Raw genomic sequence first — 22,288 nt, 5'->3', positions numbered from 1 at the left:
AACTTTTGGACTAGTAAAATATAAATTATACATTCAAATTTTTAATGTACTTATCAATTTTAAAATGTTTTCAAAGACCACATAGTAAAAATCAAAGCTAACACTACTGATTAAACAAAGCAGATTAGATACATATTCCATCTCTGATTTCTAGTGAGATGCCCTGAAAAGGATAAAACAATATATAAATCCCAAAAGATAAAGAGAATGGGCGATAAGATGATAGACAGAAGTTGCCAACAAACTCCTGGAAGACTAAAAGCAGACCGTCAAGTAGTAAATAATCAAACAGAGCTGAAACCTAGGCACCCAGACAGTGGAAAACAGGTGAGTCCTTGTCACAGAATCTCAGAAGTTCCCAGAATTAGAGACAATTAGGACCTCTGAAAATAAAGGTGAACTTAGGGCTGTAAACAGGTGTTTTTGTTGAAACTCTGTTTGGAGAGCAGGTAGGTTCCTAGATTCCTTGCTTCTGCTCCAAAGAGCCGGGCAACAATCTCTCTCCCACACATCAGAAGCTAGAGACTTTCTCTATGAATAAATTGTGGCAGCAGCGCTCAGCAGAGCGGAGAACTGGAGGGGGTGCTATGCTGAGCATGAGGGTTAAGTGAAATTCTACAATGTTAAATTATGAGGTGCCGCTCTATTCTTCTGCTCAACTCCAAGAACATGGGCTGGGAAGCATAACCTCCCAGGCAGAAAATGGAAAGTTTCCTCCATGGAGTAACTGAACACTCCATGAGAAAAACCTACTGATAGTGAAACTTTCAGGGTCCCTCTCCCTATTTCCAACCCCAAAAGCCTGGTCTGCCCCTGCCAGATCATCCACAGTGAAGCTCTGCATCATATAAAGCTTCCAAACTAGGCTCTTCTTGCCTCACTTTAAGTGGAATAACAACCAACGAGGTCAGGCATTTGAAAAAGTCTCTAATATAAAGCTAGAGAGTAAAGTAAACAAACAAAAATAAAGAACTTGAAAAAAAAAAAACGAGAACAAACACAGGGAAGAGGAAAATATCAAATGAATCTATAATTAGCATGTTTAGAGTCTAGGATAAGAAAAAATAATGCACTCACAAGACAAGAAAATTTTTTTTTTTTTTTTTTTTTTTTTTTTGAGACAGAGTCTTACTCTGTCACTCTGGAGAGCAGCGGTGCAATCTCAGCTCACTGCAACCTCCATCTCCCGGGTTCACGGCATTCTCCTGCCTCAGCCTCCTGAGTAGCTGGGACTACAGGCGCCTGCCGCCACGCCCGGGTAATTTTTTATATTTTTAGTAGAGACGGGGTTTCACCGTGTTAGCCAGGATGGTCTTGAACTCCTGACTTCGTGATCCGCCCGCCTTGGCCTCCTGAAGTGCTGGGATTACAGGCGTGAGCCACCAAGCCTGGCCGAAAATATTTTCTTTAAAAGGGGAGCATTCTGGCAATGAGAAAGGACTCACAGAAATTAAATTATGACAATAGAATTTTCTTAATATGGGAAAGAAAAAGCAGTTGAGTAAATTCCCCAAAACATCAAACAAAAAGACAAAGAGATGGACAATAGGGGTAAAATGGAGGTTAAGAAAATTAAAGGTTAAATCCAAGTGGTCCCACTAATATGAGTTCTGGAAAGAGAAAATAGAATGAATGAAACCATCAAAGAAATAATATCAAAATATTTCTCAGAATCAAAGTATATGATATTCTAGACAGAAAGAGCCCAGAACGGTATATGCAAAAAATAATCATAATCAGTCATATCAAATTCACACCAAGTATCAACATTTCAGTAGCCTCCAAAGAGGGAAAAAACTGTCACATTTAAATCAAAAGGCGTTGAGCTTCTCAACAGCAACACCAAGACCTAGCAAATAATATGTTGTGATTTCAATATTCTGAGGGAAGCCTCTTTCCAATGCAGGATTCTGTTGCCAAATGCTAAATGCCAAAGCATCATTCAGATGTGCCGAGAAAGAAAGGGCATTTCGAGTATGCAAATATCAAACTACTTATGTCCTGTGTACCCATTTTTTGGAAGCTACTCACAGATGAACTCTATCACAAGAAACAGAATGACACAAGAAAAACGCAGACATAGGAGTCAGGAAATGGAAAATCCAGCAAAAGAGAAAGAGCTACATCAAATGCTTTAGATGAAGTCCCAGGGCGACAGCAATGCTGTGGCCCTAGAAAGCCCCCATTCCAGACTGCAGCAGTCACCTGAGTGCTTCAGAATTCTGTCTGCAAGCAGAAAAAATGGAACTGATGAATTAGCTGATGTTTTAAACATTTTAAGAGAAGTTTTACAATTCTATTAGAGAACTGAGGAAAAGAATTGTTGATAACTTAGCAACAGAAACAAAAGACAATTATTAAAACCAGGAAAAACTAAATTGTAAATAAAAGGATATATAATTATAGTGTATTGCATAGTTCCATTATGAATAATATTTACATAGCCACAATAATAAAGATGTCTATAATTACTTTAAAATAAAAATTGTGGGCCGGGCGCAGTGGCTCACGCCTGTAATCCCAGCACTTTGGGAGGCCAAGGCGGGCGGATCACGAGGTCAGGAGATCGAGACCATCCTGGCTAACATGGTGAAACCCCGTCTCTACTAAAAATAAGAAAAATTAGCCGGGCATGGTGGCGGGCGCCTGTAGTCCCAGCTACTCAGGAGGCTGAGGCAGAAGAATGGCGTGAACCCGAGAGGCAGAGGTTGCAGTGAGCCGAGATCGCGCCACTGCACTCCATCCAGCCTGGGCGACAGAGCAAGACTCTGTCTCAAAATAAAAATAAAAATAAAAATAAAATAAAAATTGTGATATATATGTATTATTAGGACGGGTATAGGAGGTATGTACATAGCGAATGTGTATAGCAGGGTGGATATAAGAGAGCAAAAAGTCTTATTTCTATAGCAGGAAGTCAAATATTTAAAAATAAACCAAACATTTAAAAACAAAGAAAAACTATTAGGAATCTGGAGGTGAGTGCCAGAAGAAACTTCTAAAAGGTTTAATGTGATTGCCTCTGGGAAAAGACATGGGAAAGAACAAAGTAACTTCTGACTTCCAGGAGCTAGCCTGGCACTACCAGCAAAGCCTTGGGGTTGCTACCAGCTGTCCTGGTACTCACAGCTAGGTGTTAGCATTCTGTTGAACGTTAAAAAAAAAAAATCACATGGCATCATCACTATGATGGATCAAAACAAATTGAAGATCACTCTACAATCATGCCTAAACACATGAGCATTGTTGAAGCCACAAAATACGAAACATTCCCCTCTCGCAGCTAATACGAATGAGGACTGCTTCTTAACAATTGCATCTTTAGCATTACTCTAGTCTGCCCTCTCTAAATATAAGACTTATTGAGATACCCAATCACAGATTATAACCACTTTTAGACAGCATCCAATTCAGAGCAGGAAACTTCCGTTGAGTTACCCAACCAAAGCCCAAATCCTGTTATAAGTCCCTTTTAACATCCTTTTCCTGAGACACCCCAGGATTCTCCATGGTGTGAGTTTTCCCTCACTGAAATGGGTAATGAGTCCTGCTTATTCAATTATAGGTGTGCTCCTGACGGCCTTATGCTGGAGGACAATGACAGACCCTCAGGTACTTGGGGAGGGAGAAGGGCAAGCTGCAAGGATCTGTTGCTTTTCTTTCAAGTTGTTGTCATACGATATGATTTTTTTAAACTATGTGTGTTATGTTACTTTGATATAAACTAAATTCACATGTTAAAAATGAAATAAGCCAAATGTTGCATTCCCTAGGGATCATTTGATGGTGATATTGAGGTTGATACAACGCATCACTTCAAGTGGGTTACTTCAGATCAGCTAACATACACTCCATTGAGTTTGTAAGAAGTAATTCACCATTTGAAAATGCTTGGAATTTGGTGGCACATGCTCAAGAATGAGCTCAAATTTAAAGCAATAAATGGGCTGGGCATATACTTCAAACAGAAGTAGAGTAACTACCACCTGGTAATGGCTTAATATCTAATACTTCATCTGGATCACAGAGCTCTAGATACAGCAGAAGGTCAACAAATGTTTGATGATTAAGAAAATGTTGAAATATAGTAAACAATCCACACATTATTTTAAGAATATCATCATGTCATTCCCCCACCTAGAAAATAATTAATAAAATTCCTTAATGTCACAAAATATGTGGTCAAGTTCAAATTTCCAACTGTCTCTTAAAAGCTACAATTATTTTTACACAATTTTTAAGAAGTAGGCTCCAAATAAGGTCCTCAAAGGCAACTAACTCCCTTTTAATAATTCTTATATGAATTATGACAACTGAAAAATGTATTTGATAAAACATATACCAACAATGGAGAAATTTCATTATAGGCTGGAAAATTATCTTTCATTTTTGTCATTTTTATGTAGATGAGGAACAGAGGTAAAGGAATTAATTCAAAAGAAGTCACCAAATTTGAAAAGTCAATAGACATATATGCAGAGACATTTTCATTCCTTTGTGTTTAAGTAAATTCTTTACCATTCCATTAAAGTAGTTATTGATTTTGAGATGTTTTGTTTTACATAGAAGTTTAGTATTGAAAGTTCTTATTGGCAAGTTCTGCATTCACTATGTAAAGAAAATGGTTTGTTTTGGTGTCAAGAACTGAACTAGAACTGAAAAGTAATTATGAGTATTCAATTATTTGGTTAACAAAAGCTCCTTCTTAACACCATTAATGTCCTCTGAAATTAACATCAGTGTTTTCGATTACAGCTTTGCAACATGTCTCTGTGAGTCATTGTTGTCTTTGTAAAGTTTATGACTCTTTATACAGTCATGGGCCTGTGACATGAAACCAGTGAAATAAATTTTCATGAAACCAATGAAATAAAAACTAGACAGTTTTATCTTCTGTCAAAATCTTCTGAGACAGACGTTCAAATGAGGGTGTGCCAGATGCATTGCTACAGTATACTTTATGGTATCATAGTATTTGGGATGTGTTTCTGTGCCATCTTCATTGCTTGATTTCTACCAGGATGTGATTAGTGATTTGAGAAGTTGCTCTGAAAAAGACAAAGAAGAAACACATGAATGAAAACGAGTTTTTAAAAAAGAAGACAAAGAAAAGGTATCATGTGTTTTGACACTAACATATTCCTCCCAAATCACTTCCAGGTTCTCTGTTTTACTTCTGGACAATCATAACAAAATTCATCAATTAAACATGACTGTCCTATTCTAGATCTTACCTCCATAAAATGTCCCTTCTACCTGCACTCTATGACATCTCTTAGAGACGTCATACACTTATCCCTTTGAAGGTTGAATTGTCAGCAGAAATATCCCTTGCACTGTAAAAACAAATTTGCAAGAATCAAATTATTCAGCATAAACTCAACCCTCAACATCAGGAAAACTCTATCTTGAAGTAGGGAAATGATGCAAAAGTATGCCTAATTTGTTGCTTTCTAGAAATATTTGAGCTCTTCCAGCTAAATTTGCATGAGCTGAGACTACCTCAGGACCCCATAGTGTTCGTCATTACCAGAGGGATGACATTGTATACAATAAGCCTTCAAGAGTATTTCTTTCTCAGGAAAAAAAAAAAAAAATATATATATATATATAGATGATAGATATAGATTATAAATGGACAATATTAAGCTCTTTAGAAGTAAAACTATTTCCCCTCTTAGCCTGTTGCTATCTTGACACATTTGACCTTATGCTATAAACTATCTTACATTATTTATAACCACTATAGGTATTAACCATGTCCAATATCAGAAGAGCAAATGTTATCAATCTTCTTTTTTACTTTACTTCCCCTCATCATTGTTCTTATCAACAGGTTCAGGGACATTCTAGAACCTCAGTGAGTGGCAATAGGTGGGAGGAACAGCCATGGCCGGCCCTAGGGCTAGCATGTTTCTTATGAAATTATCATCGGCATCTCCTTTCTGGCCATGTTTCCCATCCACCTACCCCTTTTGGCGTACCTTCCAAGTTACTCTTTATCTCTTGCTGCCTTGTGTCATCTGTCAAAAATCACCTGAATCAACCCACTTGCATTAGAGTCTTGGCAGGTGTTGAGTCTCCTCACCAGCATTATTTGATTTTTTTTTTTTTTGACAGAGTCTCGCTGTGTCGCCCAGGTTGGAGTGCAGTGGCACAGTCTTGGCTCACTGCAACCTCCTCCTCTGGGGTTCAAGCGATTCTCGTGCCTCAGCCACCAGAGTAGCTGGGACTACAGGCACGCACCACCACACATGGCTAATTTTGTAATTTTAGTAAAAAGGGGGTTTCGCCATGTTGGCCAGGCCGGTCTCAAACTCCTGGACTCAAATTATCCACCCACCTCGGCATCCCAAAATGCTGAGAGCCACCGTGCCAGGCCCTATTTGAATTTTTAAAGAATGAATCCGTAATAATAAAATCTGAAGCTTCTATGGGATGCCTTTCTAGGTGCATCTTAGCCTATGTTTTAGGTCTGTATGTGAAATGATATCATTGGGAGCATATTGTTTTCAGCACTGTCAGAAATACATAACTACTAACTAGTTCATTTCTTAATTCAGAATTAGCTGTAACATTCCAAGGAAGCTGCATTTGATTTTTAAAAATTTATTTTACCTCCTTGTGATAAAAATGAGAGCAAGGGTGAGTTAATTTCTATCCTAGTGAAGTCATTTTTGTTAGACAGAGTCTATCCAAGATTGTGCTACTGTTTAAAGATGTTATTGCAGTTACCGGCAGACCCAGATAATAGCTCCGATGTAATCCCAGATTCCCATATTGAATTAAATCTGATTTGGGTTATTTAGGTCACATATTGAAGAAATGCCCTCGCTGTGTCATTTCTCTGTAAATAGTGGGTGTCCTTTGGTTTTCTCTATAATATACATTTATTTTTGGAGCTCATTAAACAGGTTAGGCAATTTAAATAGGTCTAGTCAGTAGACAGGAGTTAAAGCTGAGGATAGAGAAACTCTCTGTGGTATTATCTAACACACAAGATGAGGGTTGTTCTTAATTCTTGGCTCTTACCTACAAAAGCACTGAGAGAGCCACTTGAAAATAAGGTCTTAAAATCAGATCCATACTTGAAATGGAAAAAAAAAAAAAGACTTATCGCCTCTTATATTTACATTTCTTAGGAATATTAATTGTGTTTTAAAAGCAAAAACTTTAATAGATAGTGGATGTTATAAGAGCCATTTTGTCCAGGTGGGGGTGAGAGTAAGGAAATTTGAGCTTAAATAGTATAGTACAGTTTGTTTTCCCCATCTCTCTTCTCATAACTGCTCTTGCTGCTAATACATAGTTACAATCGCTTCTTAATCTTAAATCAGTCTGTATTTTTGAAAGTCTAAAATAAACTGGGTGCTTAGGAGTTAATGATCTCATTATACTTCAGTAATGGTGCCATATGAATTCATGTGATTATACAGGATAGTACAATAAAGTCAGAACCTCTGGTGGAAAGTGGCTTCCTTGTGTCTTGAAGGAGTTAATTCCTCAGTGTCTCAATTATGTCCTAAGAAGGACCGATGGTACTAGGAAATATATGCCAGAATGTTCAGTACTAGAGGACTTCTCTTATTTCAAATGTACAAGAGTAATAATATATTCACTCATGGGAGAAACTGGTGCCTCTTTGGGTTCTTTTAAAAACCACAATTTCATTCATTAAATTTTCAAAATGTTAAAGATAGCTTAGAATAGTAAAAAGTAGTAATTTCTAAAAAACTGATGATTACTAATTCAATATCTGGAAGTACAAGGAGCCCTTGGATTGTATTTTATGAAATAAGCTGTAAGATTTTAAGATATGGATTGTTAACATATTCAAAAGTCTTATTAAAAAACTTGATTTTTTTTTAAAAAACAGACTTTCAAATATTTTACTGTACTTCACTTGTTCTCATTTCAGCAATAAGATCTAAACTTAATACCTGGAGAATAATCTTAACATTCTTAAGGACCAAGAAAGTGGAGTACTTCAAAGATAGCATGGGACATGCCATAAATTATACAAAGAACAACACCAAACGCAAGAAAATATCTTCAGTATGCTTTTTGAGAAGAGGTAATTCATACGAGGACTATTTATGAGTACATCAGGGTGTTATGATAACTGTTTAATGAAAGTTGGAATTCTTGTTCTGGTCCAAACAGATAGCCGTGTGTTTGAATGACCTTGAAGACTGTTATTTTGAGCCATTACGTAATCTAGCAGCTGTGGCAATGCCCTTTTCTGAGATACACAAACAAAGAAGTAAAATAGAATAGACAAGTGAATTCTTGAGAAAGTTTGCACATCGCAATGTAGCTATGTGTGTAGAGTGTCAGCCTCCATACAATGTTAACTGTTTCCAAGTGATAGTGGTGAAGCCCAACCTGCAGTTTAGCTGTGAGATTTGGGCCAGTAATTGATGTTACAGCCCATTTAGGGACGACTTTAATTAACGTCACCTGTGAGCCATGACTAGTGCAAACGGCAAGTCAAGATCATCAACAGTAATCCACTACGGGGAACCAAATGTATTACCAAATCTCTGCTGGCTAAAAATGAGGACTACTGACCTGTATAACTACATATTACAGAGAATAAGAGCCCTAAAGTGAGTCATTTGTCCATCAGCCAATATATATTGTGTTTATTGTATACTAAGCATTGTTCTAATCTTGTAGGTGGCTTTAATAGTTTTTCTCTCTGTGGATCTTAAAAATCTAGCTGGAGAGACTAAACTTCCATTTGATAAAGATCAAAGAAAACTAAAAATGTACATTCAAAGGAGCAAATTAGCAATGTATTAAACAAGATTTTTAAAGATTGCATGAAATAGACAAGAAAGCAATAGAGACAAACACAACCAATAGATGTCAAATATCAAAAACTTGAGACGTCCTCAAATGCAACTTCAAACTGTTGCATAGACCTCGATTTGTGGAAAGAACGGGGGAATCACAGATGAACCAATAGTGTAGCAGTCAGAAGAACTTCACAGTGAAACCAGCCCCAGGGATGTAGCCACACCTATGAAGCTGTTTCCCTCCGTCATCTGGTCATACCAAGCACATCCTCTTTCCATGGGGACAAGAATTCGGAAGCAGCCATATCTTGAACTTAAAAGAAAGAAAGAAGGGTCTTCTGGGTTACATACCAACTTATTATTAATGATGAGACATTCTTCTGCTCAGTCCTTGAATTTCTCATGCTGGTGGATTTAGTTTAATTTGGTTGATCCAGAGAAGACTTTGTGGATGTGAGTTTGAATGAAAATGTGAGGTGTTTTTTTTTTTTTTTTTCCTGGCCTACAATGTGTAACACATGAAAGAAACAGTTTTACTCCTGCCTGCTCCTTCTCTAAGTGTTCCTGGGATTTTTACCTCTGCTGTATATTACTTGCTAATGCAACTTTTTCCCTATGTTTACTCTCAAATGATTTTCTTGGATACAAAAAGGAGAAAACAATAGAAGTATATATTATCAGATAATTACTTCTAGCCCCTTTCAGCCAAATCTTGAGATTGGAAGTTTGGATCCCTTACAAGTCTTCAGAAAAGTCTTTTATGCTGTGGCTGATTGCATTAACTACACAAGATACAGTTTCCTTTGAGGTTTTAAAAGATACATCTTTTGGAGAGCCTCAATACTAAGGTAAAATATAGCTCACAGCACTTCATAAGATCAGGCTGAAAGGACTTCTCACAAGTAGACAATTCTATTTCAATATTTTTGAAGAAAAGAGCAACCACCATAAACAGCTAAACAAAACACCAGAAATATAACTAATATCAGTGGCATCTAAGTATACATATAGAGTTATACACACATTCTATCATAAATTCCATGTGTTATGGAGAAATAAAATTCATCCATTTTGGTGAATGCTAATAATTCCCACTTTAGACACTAAGCTTATCAAGATAACATAAAAGCATGTTTATTTACCAAATGTTTACTAAGCATCTGCTATGTGCTTTCACGTTTGTGTGCCTACTCTTCTAGGCACTGAGAAGAAAAGTTTCATTTCTCAGGCAGTTGAAATTAAAGTATGTATCTTACATCATGTTTGTGTAGGTTAGCCTACATGGCACAGCTAGCTAGCTAACTATGTTAGTTGTACTTAAATAAACACATTTCTATTGCTATGTAATCTGCCCATATCATATAATTTTGTTTAGAGATCAAATTAATGCTACAGGTAAATAAATACTCAACCTGTTGCAGCATGCAAAGACTATCTGATATTTCACAACAAAGTTAATACCAAGGTCCTTCAGATGGTATTGCTCTATCATGACTGCTAGAATAAAGTAATTGGTAACAGCTATGCTTGAAACAAAGCAAATTGCTGTATTTCTAAATAGTTACTGAGTCTATTCTTTGTTGTTGTCAAGCTTAGAATCTTTTTTGCACAATATATACCAAAAGAGTATGTTTTTAAGCTGGTTATATAATAGTTTCACAGAGCTACTATAATGACTAGGAAATTGTAGATGCTTTTCTTTCATTTTTTTTCCCAAAATGAATTAGCTCTTTTGACTGGTTAAGGATCCATTTTCATGACGTCAGACCACTGAATGGAATTTTGAGTTCTTAGAACTTCAAAAGCTTCATTATCTGATGTAACATTCAAATCTAATTTGAAAGGAAATGCTTCATTACAGTCCATGTCCTCAGCATGTCTTCGTAAAGAGAAAAGAGTTAGGAAACTTCCTCCTCTTATTGTCATTCTTGAATATGTTCTCCTATGGTAATTAGATGTTTAAATATTGAAATAGAGTAAGTTTAAACTTAGAAGAAATCATACAATACCAGAGGTAGAAATGATCCCTTAGGTCTTCCTAGTCCAACCCTCATACTTTATGAATGGAGATACTGAGGGAAGAGCTAGCGGGCTCTCATGAGATACTACAGAACCAGATCTGTAACCAATCAGCTTTGTGTTCCAGTGCTACTACCTGACACAGGTTAAACAAAAAGATCCATTCCTTTAAATAAAAAGCTATGAGATGTAAATTCACATGTTTGCTTGAATTGAAACTATTAAATTTTTCACAACTCCCTTCAGTATTCTTTCTTTTTTTGTTCTTTTTTTAGAGATGAGGGTCTTGCTTTGTTGCCCAGGCTGGAGTGCAGTGACACAATCACAGTTCACTGCTGCCTCCAATTCCTAGGCTCAAGTGATCTACCCGCCTTAGCCTCTTAAAATCCTGAGATTACATTCTTGAGCCACAGCACCTAGACTGTTTATTTCTAAAACTTCTTCAGTGATTTTTAATCATGGTTTGGGCATAGTAAACATTGATATATACATGTATAATTTATTTAAAATTTTATAGCCTACTTATTTCCATTCCCTCTAAAAAATCCAACTATTTAAGCTTACCTAAAATAAACTCACAAACAATATAAGTACTACTAATAACGTTTTAAAAATAAAAAATTATACAGGGAAAAGAGAAAAAGAATTACCAGGAAAGAGGAAACATCATTCTTAAGCATTGACCTTCACATTGAGTTTCCTGGCCATCAAGGCAATGGCAGAATAAAGTCTTAGTCCCATTTTTAGATGAAAGGAGGTATAAAACATTTCTGCCAGGAAGAGAAAAGAGGAGGTAGCTGGGAAAGGCTTGGTTTGAACTTGGTTGAAGAATAAAAAGAGGGAAGGAAGAAATGAAGGAAAGGGAAGGAAAGAAGGAAGGAAGGAAGGGAGGGAGGGAGGGAAGGAAAGAAGGAAGGAAGGAAGGAAGGAAGGAAGGAAGGAAGGAAGGAAGGAAGGAAGGAAGGAAGGAAATTTTAATGGAAGCATATTAGATGGACCCTGCAGTTTTAAGGAATGATCAACCTAGCCATCCGGGAGATATGAGGTACTGAATTACAGATGATTTTAGCATCTAGATCTTTATGTAAAGGATTATTAATATAATGAACAAGGTGTCCAAAAGAGGCTTTGAAAAAGTATCAAAATTTCTTCCTGGTTCTTATATTGAATCCAGTGAAAGCATTTGAACATTAAACTGTCTTCCTGGGAACTAATTTTCTTTTAGGCAATAGAGTACTAACTTAGCATATTCTTGATCATCTCAATGGAAGCTGAAATAGAAGATAAAACAATGGAAGAAATGAAGATGAGCTTATCCTTTATAGTCTTATTCAAATATTAGATCAACTATGCTTTGGGCCAGAATAAGTGTCAGTCCAATCAATGTTGCATTATATACAGTGAGGTGAAGTGTATCTTCACCTACTCGGATTTCCTGGAACTTGGAAAAGGTTGCTATATTTTCTTGGATACTCTTTCAGAGATGACTTCACTCTAGACAAAAGACTAGTGGAAGTGAGTGAGAACACAGGCATGGAACAGGAAAATTTCCATGGATGTTCATCCGTGTGGTCTCAGGACAACTGGATTTTCCCATTCTAAGTACAGAACTTTACAGACATAGCCTGGCTTCTGTTAGGGAAGGAACGGTATGTGAACTATGAGTGTAAACTCTATGTAAAGAAACTCTTATCTTGAAACTCCATGTGGTGAAAAAAAGGTCTAGAATTAGCACCCAGGCAGTTTTGTTGGTCTAATCAAATTATAAAGGTCAATTTTTCTAAATTAATTATTTGTTTATTAACTTTCCTTTTTTTCCGTCTTTGGTGCTAGACCTTATTTTCTTAGTATGCTAACATTTTTCTTTCGTAGTTGTGTTCATCCATGTCATCCAAGAAGCAAATAGCTGTACCAGATTAAACATGTAAGAAATTTATTAAGGGAACTGCCAGGGAGAGAAAAGTGGAGGGAGCTGGGAAAGGCTTGGTCTGACCTTGGTTAAAAAAGAAAAAGAGGAAAGGAAGGAATAAAGGAAAGAAGGAAGGAAGCAAGGAAGGAAGTTAATTTGGGTGGAATCATTTTAGATGAGCCCTGCAGCCCTGTGGTTTTAAGGAAAGATCAACATAGCCATCTGGGAGGTCTCAAGCCAAAAATCTCTACTCACAAAGGACTTCTGGGTTTCCCAGCAACACACCTGCCTTGGCATCACTGCCACACCCAGACATTGGCTGAGAGCCAAGGAGAAATTGTGGTCCTAAAGCAACTGAGGCAATGAGTTCCAGAGCTTAGCAGCTAGAGCCATTGGTTAGTTACACTCTCAGCAGTCAGGGGTCCAAGATGCACATTCTCATGGGAGCCAGAGCAATATGCATATTATTGCTTTAATGCACTTTGAGCAAGTTAATCATATCACTTCCCACTTTTGTCTATTTGTTTAATATATAATAATTAAAATCATTTTTTGAATATTCAGTAGGTGACAATGTTAAAAGCTTTTCATGCATTATGTTATTTCATGTTCGCAAATACCCTGTTATGATTCCCATTTTACAGATTACTTAGTTCATTTTCTTACACGAACAGGCTATAATAGTGTATCACTAAGAGCTACGTTTCCCAGAATCCCCTCACCTATATAGTGCCTTACCAATACAGAGTTAGCGAACAGAAAAGCTTGCAAAAGATTTGAAAATTGGAAGTGACACAGCAGACAATAGTCTGTGAAAGCTGTTTTGCAGTCTGAGGAGGTAACGGATAGATTAGTGGTGCTCAGTAGGTTCCAGTGTGCCTTCATTCTCTGCTCTGCTACTAGATCTTCCTCCAGCCTACTGGCCCTAAAGATCAATGCTGGCCTCAGGACATACTTCCAGACATTTGGCTGTGGACCCCTAGAGTTGTAGAGTTGGTCTCTGCAGGGAGCACTTCCTATGGGCTCACCTTTGTGGCTCAAATTTAGCAACTGAATATACTTGGTTTCTCAGATTAGCTCCTTGCTAATTTCTTTTCTGATCCTTTAACTCCTCCTCCCACACCTTCTAGTTCCTTCCACCATTGTATAAAGTCTAATTCCTATAATGAGTCCTTTTTCCTAGAACACATAGGGACTTTCCTCCTCTGCCTGAACCTTGACTGATATAGCATCAGTGTAATAAACATCTGTTGAAGGAATAGGCAATTTAGGCCTAGCCCAGGGATTAAGATCTATGCAGTTTGGATTCAGAGTCCAATATCCTCTATTCTGGATTAAAGCAAGCAGAATTCATTTGTTTCAAATACCAAATGCGAGAATAAAATTTGACCAGAAGTTACCGAAATTAAAATATCTCACTTGTAATATGAAGTACCTCATTTGTAGTTTCTCAATGTAATAATTCATCTGACTGTTTCACAATGTGTGATATGTAGAGCCAAAATTTTGTTAAAAAATTAAAAGAGCATGAGCACCTACAAATGTACCTGGTTGAGCCTTGTGATTTTTGCATCCTAGAAAGCAGAGGATAAAAACAGGGATTATCAGTCAAGCTACTAATATTAAATAATTTCTACTGTGTCTAAAATTGCCTGTAAAATGTATCTTCAAGATGCTTAAGTTATTCAATATTATTATGTAATTTAAAAGATCCCACCCCACCCCTGCTCTACTTCAATCAGATCTGTATCCGTTTCATCTGTTTTATTTTCATTTCCTCTGAAGATTTTATTTGAACAAAGGAGTCTTTTTTTTTCCCTTTTCTTTTCTTTTTTTTTTTTTTTTTTTGAGACAGAGTCTTGCTCTGTCACACTGGTTGGAGTGCAATGGCGTTATCTCAGCTCACTGCAACTTCCACCTCCTGGGTTCAAGCAATTCTCCCACCTCAGCCTCCCAAGTAGCTGGAATTACAGGTGCCTGCCACCACTCCCGGCTAATTTTTATATTTTTTAAAAAAGAGGCAGGGTTTCACCATGTTGGACAGGCTGGTCTCGAACTCTGACCTCAGATGATCCACCTGCCTCAGCCTCCCAAAGTGCTGGGATTACAGGCATGAGCCACTGGGCCCAGCTGAACAAAGGAGTCTTCTAATACAAAAATATTTTCAAAACCACTAGAATTGATTCTCCAGATGTGCTCAGATTTATCTATGCCCAAAAATGAAAATATCTAAGTTTCAAGTTGAGACCATCACTAAGAATATAAAATATACTCATGTAGCCCATAATGCTTAGGATTCTGTATAAAAATTTCTGTATTAAAATTCTGTCTAAAAATCCAAGTTTTTATAACATTTAGAAAAGAATAAATTTTCTCTTTACTTGTTAAAGAGTATCACTGTGTTTATATGATCTCCTAAAAAATACAAACCTACACTTTTTTGAAATGGTATTGGTGGGTCCAGTGAACTTGTTAATTACATTCGGTGCTTCTTGAAGGCTCCAGAATGCAGGAGAATGCTCATCAGTTAAAAATATTATAAATCAGAACTTCTGGATTTTACAAAACAGGAGAAAATTCAGAAACATTAACCTTCAGAGATTCTAAGACATTGTACTTTGTATTAATAAGCATTAGTAAGTAAATGAAAGTTACTAATGTAAGAAGTTAATGAAAATTACATACGAAGGGATTTAAAAGCTCTCTAGTACTAAACGAGAGCTGTAGTTATTTACAGTGCTCTTCCCAAAGTGAATGCATGGAAAAATATTTGACAAGGTAAAAAAATAAAAGAAAGAGAGATGAAAATACAGAAAATGATATTAGAACTCTATATAAGTCGAAGCCATAAAAAGGGGCTCTTTTTAATTGACTCATTTTTCTTAAAGTGGTAAATTCCCTATAAGTTAGTGTTTATTAGTTAAAGTAAGCAAAATGTGGGAAAACATTAGTCTTCAACATTGAGCCATTTGCTTTTAGTATTACAATATTTGCAATAATTTTTTTTGTTGTTCCGTAGTTATTTTTGTATATGTATCTTCAAAAGAAAATGACTTTTAATGGAAATGTCTACAGAATGTTTTTGATGTATTCTATCTTCATGGACTTTGAAATGGGTTGCTGTTATGTTGATTTTTCTCTCACATGTAGTCCAAGTTAATCTTATAGACAATCTCATAGATTGATGGTTTTCACATGTGCATTTATATTTGTAGTTAGAATAACTGTTCTTTATTGCCTACAATGTGACTGTTTTAAGTTAATTAGTGAATAGTGTATTATTTATATTTTCTTATTTATGATTCATTTAATCTATTAATCCATTGATTGTCAATAGTGATCATGACTACTCCTTGACGCTTGCAGACATGTATTATTCATGGACTCATCTGCATGGGCTCAGTGTAGATCTTTCAGGCTTTTCCACAATCCACAGTTAAAATTTTTTTGTTTGTTTTCTGCATTTTATTTTTTCTCTTTTCAACATAACACATTTTTTAAAAATTTAATTTAAATTAATTTTGAGTTCTGGTTTACATGTGCAGGATGTGCAGGTTTGTTACATAGGTAAACATGGGCCATGGTGGTTTGCTGTACCTATCAGCGCATCACCTAGGTATTAAGTCCCCCATGGATTAGCTGTTTATCCTGATGCTCTCCCTCCTCCTGGTCCCCCACAGGCCCTAGTAACCACAATCTACATCTTAATAGCACCACAGCAATATAGGAGGTATTTGTTACCTCTAGATAGAACAGCAACTAGTTTCCAATGACTTTATATTACTTTTGATGAAGTTGGATGCACTTTCCACCATGATCACAGAAAAATCAACACTCTCCTATTCTTGTTAACAAAGAATTTTGTATTGACCCTAGCTTCATGCCATCCCAGGCAAAAAGCCTTGCTGTTCAGTTTCTAGCAGTAAGGATTGCCTAGTATTAACTACTTTAAAGCTAAATCAAAATATTTGATAGAACATGACAAAAACTGCCAGTTGGGACTCTGTGTGTGTATATATATATATATATATATATATATATATATATATATATATACAAATCCCCAAATAGATATCCTCCTTTTATTGTCTTAGTAACAGAACCCTGGAATTTAACAGAGCACATGAATGCCCAGAATAAGGATTTCATTCTTCTGCCTCCTTTGAAGTTGGATGTAGCCATTTGATTAAGGTCTAGTCTACAGAATATGGGTAAATGTAATGGACAACTTCTAGTTCTGGTCTACAAAAGTGTATACTGTGTCCTTTCTTCTTTCCTTCCCACCAACTGAAAAGGGGATGTAATGGTAAGAACTAGAGTAGACATATTTGGCCATAGGATATATGCTGCATGTTGATAGGCTTGGTGGCTGGCTGGCAAGTTGGCTGGTTTAGAGTCTGTCCAGCAGGCAAGAGGCTGGCAGGAAGGCAGGCTGAGAGGCTGCATGGCTAGCTGAGTGACTGGATTGCCAGCAGGCCAAAAGTTTGGCTGGGAGGCAGGTGGAGAAGCAAGATGGCTAGCTGGCTAAGAAGATGTCTGGGAGGTTGGCCAAGGGACTAGATGTGAGGCTGGCAAAGAGGCTGGCTTGGTGGTGGCCACCAAGTTGGCTGGCTTAGAGGCTTTCTGGCAGATAGGCCGAGAGGCTGGCTTGGAGGCAGGCTGAGAGGATGGCTGGCTGGCTGAAAGTCCATCTGGATGGCTGGCAGATCCAGAGGCTGGCTAGGAGGCTGGCTGAGAACATGGATGTTAGGCTGGCGGAGAGGCTGGTTGGTTGGCTATGTTGTCAGGCTGCTAAAACAAAGTACTATAGACTGGGTGGCTTAAATGACAGAAATTTATGTCTCACAGTTCTGGAGGCTGGAAATCTAGAATCAGGATGCCAGCATGGTTGGGTATTGGTGAGGGGTCTCTTCCTGCCTGCAGACTGCTGATTTCACCTTGTATCCACACGTGGAAGAAAGAGGGCCCAATAGTTCTCTGGGGTCTCTTTTATAAGGGCACTAATCTCATTCATGAGGGCTCTATTCTCACGACCTAATCACTTTCCTATATCTAATATCATAACATTGGGTATAAGGACTCCAACTTTGAATTGTGAGGAATACAGTCAGTCCCTAAGAGATAGAAAGAGCTGGATCTAGTCCTAGACTACTTAAATGAACTAAGAGAGAATAAACTTCTTATTTAGGTGACTGTTGTATTGTCCTTTGTTGCTGCATCCAAACAATTTTGTTAACTTATAAAACTCATACGCATAAAAATCCTATACTGGACTATTAAATAGAATGGTTAATTCTGGCCTAACTACTTACTCCCCTTTTGATTTTGAGCAAATTACTTAAAGTCTCTTAACCTCAGGTTCCTATCCCTTCTACAAAATGTGGGTTGCAGCTGGGCACAGTTGCTCACACCTGTAATCCCAACACTTTGGAAGGCCTTGGTGGGTGGATAGCTTGAGCTCAGGAGTTTGAGACTAACCTGTACAATATGGCGAAACCATCTTTTCAAAAAAAATACAAAAAAATTGGCCAGGTGTGGTGGTTCATGCCTGTAGTCAGTCCCAGCTACTCGAGAGGCTGAGGCAAGAGGATTGCTTGAGCTCAGAAGACAGAAGTTGCAATGAACTGAGATCACAACACTGAACTTTAGCCTGGGAAACACGGTGACACCCTGTCTCAAAAAAAAAAAAAAAAAGGAATTAAGAAAAAGCTGAGTTTCAGGCATAATAAACAAAATAATTTTTTAAAAATGAAGAAAATGTGGGGTTGCTATGAGGGTTAAGATAGTTAATCCACTTAAGTGCACACCTCTATACTTGACACAAAATAAGCCTTCCCAAATAGGAGGTAGTATTATTAAAGCAGTATTTCAACCCGTTCATTTATACAGATGTATTTTTGGGAAATAACTATCTCAAAAGTTTCTTTGTAAGTTACGTTTTTCAAGACTGCATGTCCTAAGGATACTTACAGTTATATCTTTTAGGACTTTTATTGACATTTGTTACCATCCACTAACAAATTTTCTAGGTTAAATTTTTCCATAGGATAGAGCTTTATGATCTTAACTACTAATTGGCTGTGAGTAGATTACATTCACATTTAATTTTTAAGTAAATGCTTTAGATTTATCCTTAGGGACTTTCTCATTTCATTTCTATGAAGAGTTGTATAAAAAGATGGTTTCCTGATCATATACGTTTGGGAAATGCTAAACTAAACAAGATTAAACAGCTTTCTTTCCAGCAGGAATCCCTTGAAGACTTTAACATGGTAAAGATAAGCCACAGATCTCCAGAAGAGAGTATTGATTGAAGGATTTTCTAGGATTACATGATCAAGTAGCTCGTTTTTATAAAGCACTACATATACCTAATATAAAACCATAGTTTGGAAATGCTTATTGTTTGATTGGCTTACGGAAGGTCATTGGAAAGCCTCATGGGTTTCTGCTGACATAACAGATTAACCATTAGTCAGATGTTTTCTTGGATCTATTTCTTGCTCCTTAAACCCCCTTAGACACTATGCATTAAAATAATCACTATTGCAAGGTTCTGCCCTCAGTCCCAGTTCTGGCTTTGCCCTCATTTAACCTTGCAACTGAGGTCCCTGTAGGCCTAATAGCCAAGAGCCTTAATTTTTTCAAGGCTTTGACATGCTATCTTGCCTAGTAAGCAAATCCATTTGCTTTGAATTCTCCATGATATTATTGTGGATTGCGGAGGACCTGCCTGGTAATGTTATTGACTGAACCCATTTATTTTCTCATGAGCTGTTATGAGTCATAAAATTATTCTCAATGCTCAATGATGCCACAAGGAACCTAATTGGAAATTAGAATTCAGAATGCATAGCTAGATTCTGAGAAATCATAACTAAATTACAAATTTGTCAAAAGAAATTTGAATCAGTAATTATTGGCTATATTATTGATACATGAGAAGATATGTGAGGGAGTGGATGGAATACTTTGAAGACTTGGCTCTTGTTATTGTTTCACATTGTTTAGTAAGAAAATTATCATCGTGTGAAGACCTATACCCAAGACACACCACACTCAGTGAAAGATTTCTATCAATAAAAGCTGCTGTTGAAGTCTGTTACCTGGGCTAACTTTTGGCTATGGATGCAAGAAGCCATTTTAATAGTCTAGCTCCAGTCACTATTTAAACTAGTAACACTCCAGTCCCATAGGGAGTTTGTCTGATATAGTAATTACAGTGAGCAAGCTATGCATCTGACAGTGATACTAAACTTGAGTTCCAGCTCTACTATTTACAAAGTAGGTGACCTTGAGCAAGTTAACACTTAAACCTCCCATTTATAAAATGAGGCTAGTAATAGAATCTAATTCATGGAGTTGCTGTGAGGGTTGAAAAAGATAGTTTATGTACTGGGCTTGCATATGGGTAGTATTTAATAAATATAACCCTAGTATTAGTTATTAATTAGTATTAGTTATTATTAATAAAAGAGATTATGTACTGGGCTTGAATATGGATAGTATTTAAAAAATATAAACTGGCTGGGTGCAGTGGCTCATGCCTGTAATCCCAGCACTTTTTGAGAAGCTGAGGCGGGTGGATCACAAGGTCAAGAGATCGAGACCAGCCTGGCCAATATGGTGAAACCCCGTGTCTACTAAAATTACAAAAAAAATTAGCTGGACATGGTGGCATGCGCCTGTAGTCCCAGCTACGCAAGAGGCTGAGGCAGAAGAATCACTTGAACTTGGGAGGTGGTGGTTGCAGTGAGCCAAGATCACACCACTGCACTCCAGCCTGGCTACAGAGTGAGACTCCGTCTCAAAAAAAAAAAAAAAAAAAAAAAATATATATATATATATATGTGTGTGTGTGTGTGTGTCTGTGTGTGTATAATAAAATAAAAAAAATAACCCTAGTATCAGTTATAAATTAGTATTAGTTTTTATTATTAATAATAGTTATTTATGTACTGGGCTTGCATACGGGTAGTATTTAATAAGTATGACTACCCACACATATATACATGCACACACTCCTTTAATAATAAAAAACTCCAGCCTTGTTGATGTAGTGGCTTGTTTTTTTCTAACTCCAGTCTCCTGAATGATATACTTGGCCAAAGGCTCTTATCTCTTATTCTTAGTTTATGTCAGATATAGTGTGCAAAGCAAGTTTGACGCTCAGCACTGAAGAAGGTAGGACATCAATTCACACTTCAGAGGCAAATGCCAGCAGTCTATCTTGAACTTTACTAGAAGCTGTAGGGAGTATGAGAGAAGACTGCAGTAGGCCTCTGGGGACACTTAATTTATTAAAGAAACTTAATGCACCAAAAAGGGACCCAAGAGGGATGCCAAAAGCTGCTGCTAGAGAGGAAGTATTCCCAGAATCTCAGGAGCAGCTGGAGGAATCCAGATTCTAGCAGTGTTTGGCCAGTGGGTGGGGGATGGAGTAGAAAACAGAACTAGGAAATAAGAGCCAGAAAATTACAATTGCACTCACCAATTCACAGACTGCCCTTCCTCTCAATCTCCTTTTCCCCTTGACTTGACCCTTGAGGGGCCAGATGCAGCAGCTAGCGAACAAGCGAGGAAGTGAGCATGTGGGAAGAAAAAGTTTAGCCTTCTCCATTTCACTCACCACGCCGAAACAGGCGAGACAGGCTTTCAGATTTAAAGCAGGCTTGTGAGAGGGGGATGGTGACTGGGCACAGTAGGTTTTATAATGAATGAACTATACTAGAGTTAGTCTTGCATACTAGATTAGACCAGACACTTTTATAATATAAATTTTCTTGTCATTGACACAGATGAGAAGACTTAGAAGACCCACCCTATATTTCATTTGGGGGCAGGAGAAGTGTAAGTTCAGAAGCACAGTTTGGAAAAGACAATAAAAAAAAAACTTCAGTTCTTTATATTTCATTGTTCCCTGTTCAATTCTGCTGTCTCAATAAAACGTTTACTCATCTAATAATTATTCAAATGTTTTGCTTTTTATTTAGAAGTTCGCTCTGTAGATTATAAAGGTAATCTAATAAATTAAGTTGCTTTCTTTTATAAAAAAAAATTGCTTTGTAAAAACTGTCTTCACCCGGAGCATAAAGAGTATTTCCAGTGCTGTTTCATTTTGTTTTTTTTTTTTTCTGGAGATGAATAAAAAACAAAAATCTGCTTTTTTTAGTGTCCTAGAAACTGTTTGTTCTGAAAAAGCCAAGCATTCATGGCTGAATGAAGGCATGAGCAGTAGTTCCTTTATAAGTGAGAGAAAGAACAGTTCAATCAAGCATGACTACCACAGTTTCCTTAAAATGTTTGCAAAATCTACTGGGCAGACACCATGTGTTCTGATTGCTAAACTAGATTGAAGTTCTGTGGGTATGAGAGTTTCCACAGGAAAGAACACAAAACATGACACAGGATGCCACAGAAGCCATGTGGAGTGAAGGAAATGCAAACCTGTGAGTTAGGCCTTTGAAGCTCTGTGCACCTGCTGTTCAGCATAACCCAGAATGGTACGTCATATTTCACACATAGAAAAATGATCAAATGGCAGATAGATACCTTTTCT

General features: G+C 37.1%; 1 protein-coding gene and 1 long non-coding RNA gene across 2 annotated transcripts; one reads left to right on the top strand and one right to left on the bottom strand.

The window, feature by feature from the left end:
- Window positions 1–4,865: 4,865 nt before the first annotated feature.
- LOC129464986 (uncharacterized) lies at window positions 4,866–21,595 on the bottom strand. The gene is made up of 3 exons (XM_055246554.2): window positions 21,221–21,595; window positions 18,208–18,399; window positions 4,866–5,048 (listed from the first exon to the last, which is right to left on the bottom strand). Exons 1-3 carry the CDS (start codon window positions 21,347–21,349, stop codon window positions 5,028–5,030), a joined length of 342 nt encoding a protein of 113 aa, XP_055102529.1. The 5' UTR covers window positions 21,350–21,595; the 3' UTR covers window positions 4,866–5,027.
- LOC134732731 (uncharacterized) lies at window positions 5,040–21,609 on the top strand. Its single transcript, XR_010116214.1, has 3 exons — window positions 5,040–5,113; window positions 7,919–8,074; window positions 21,528–21,609. It is a non-coding gene; the product is annotated as an uncharacterized lncRNA (long non-coding RNA).
- The last annotated feature ends 679 nt before the right edge of the window (window positions 21,610–22,288 follow it).

The sequence above is a fragment of the Symphalangus syndactylus genome, chromosome 16, assembly GCF_028878055.3.
Source record: "Symphalangus syndactylus isolate Jambi chromosome 16, NHGRI_mSymSyn1-v2.1_pri, whole genome shotgun sequence".
In the NCBI taxonomy this organism is placed as follows: Eukaryota; Metazoa; Chordata; class Mammalia; order Primates; family Hylobatidae; genus Symphalangus; species Symphalangus syndactylus.
The sequence above is the reverse complement of the archived record's forward strand: the minus strand, read 5'-3'. Positions and strand labels throughout refer to the sequence as shown.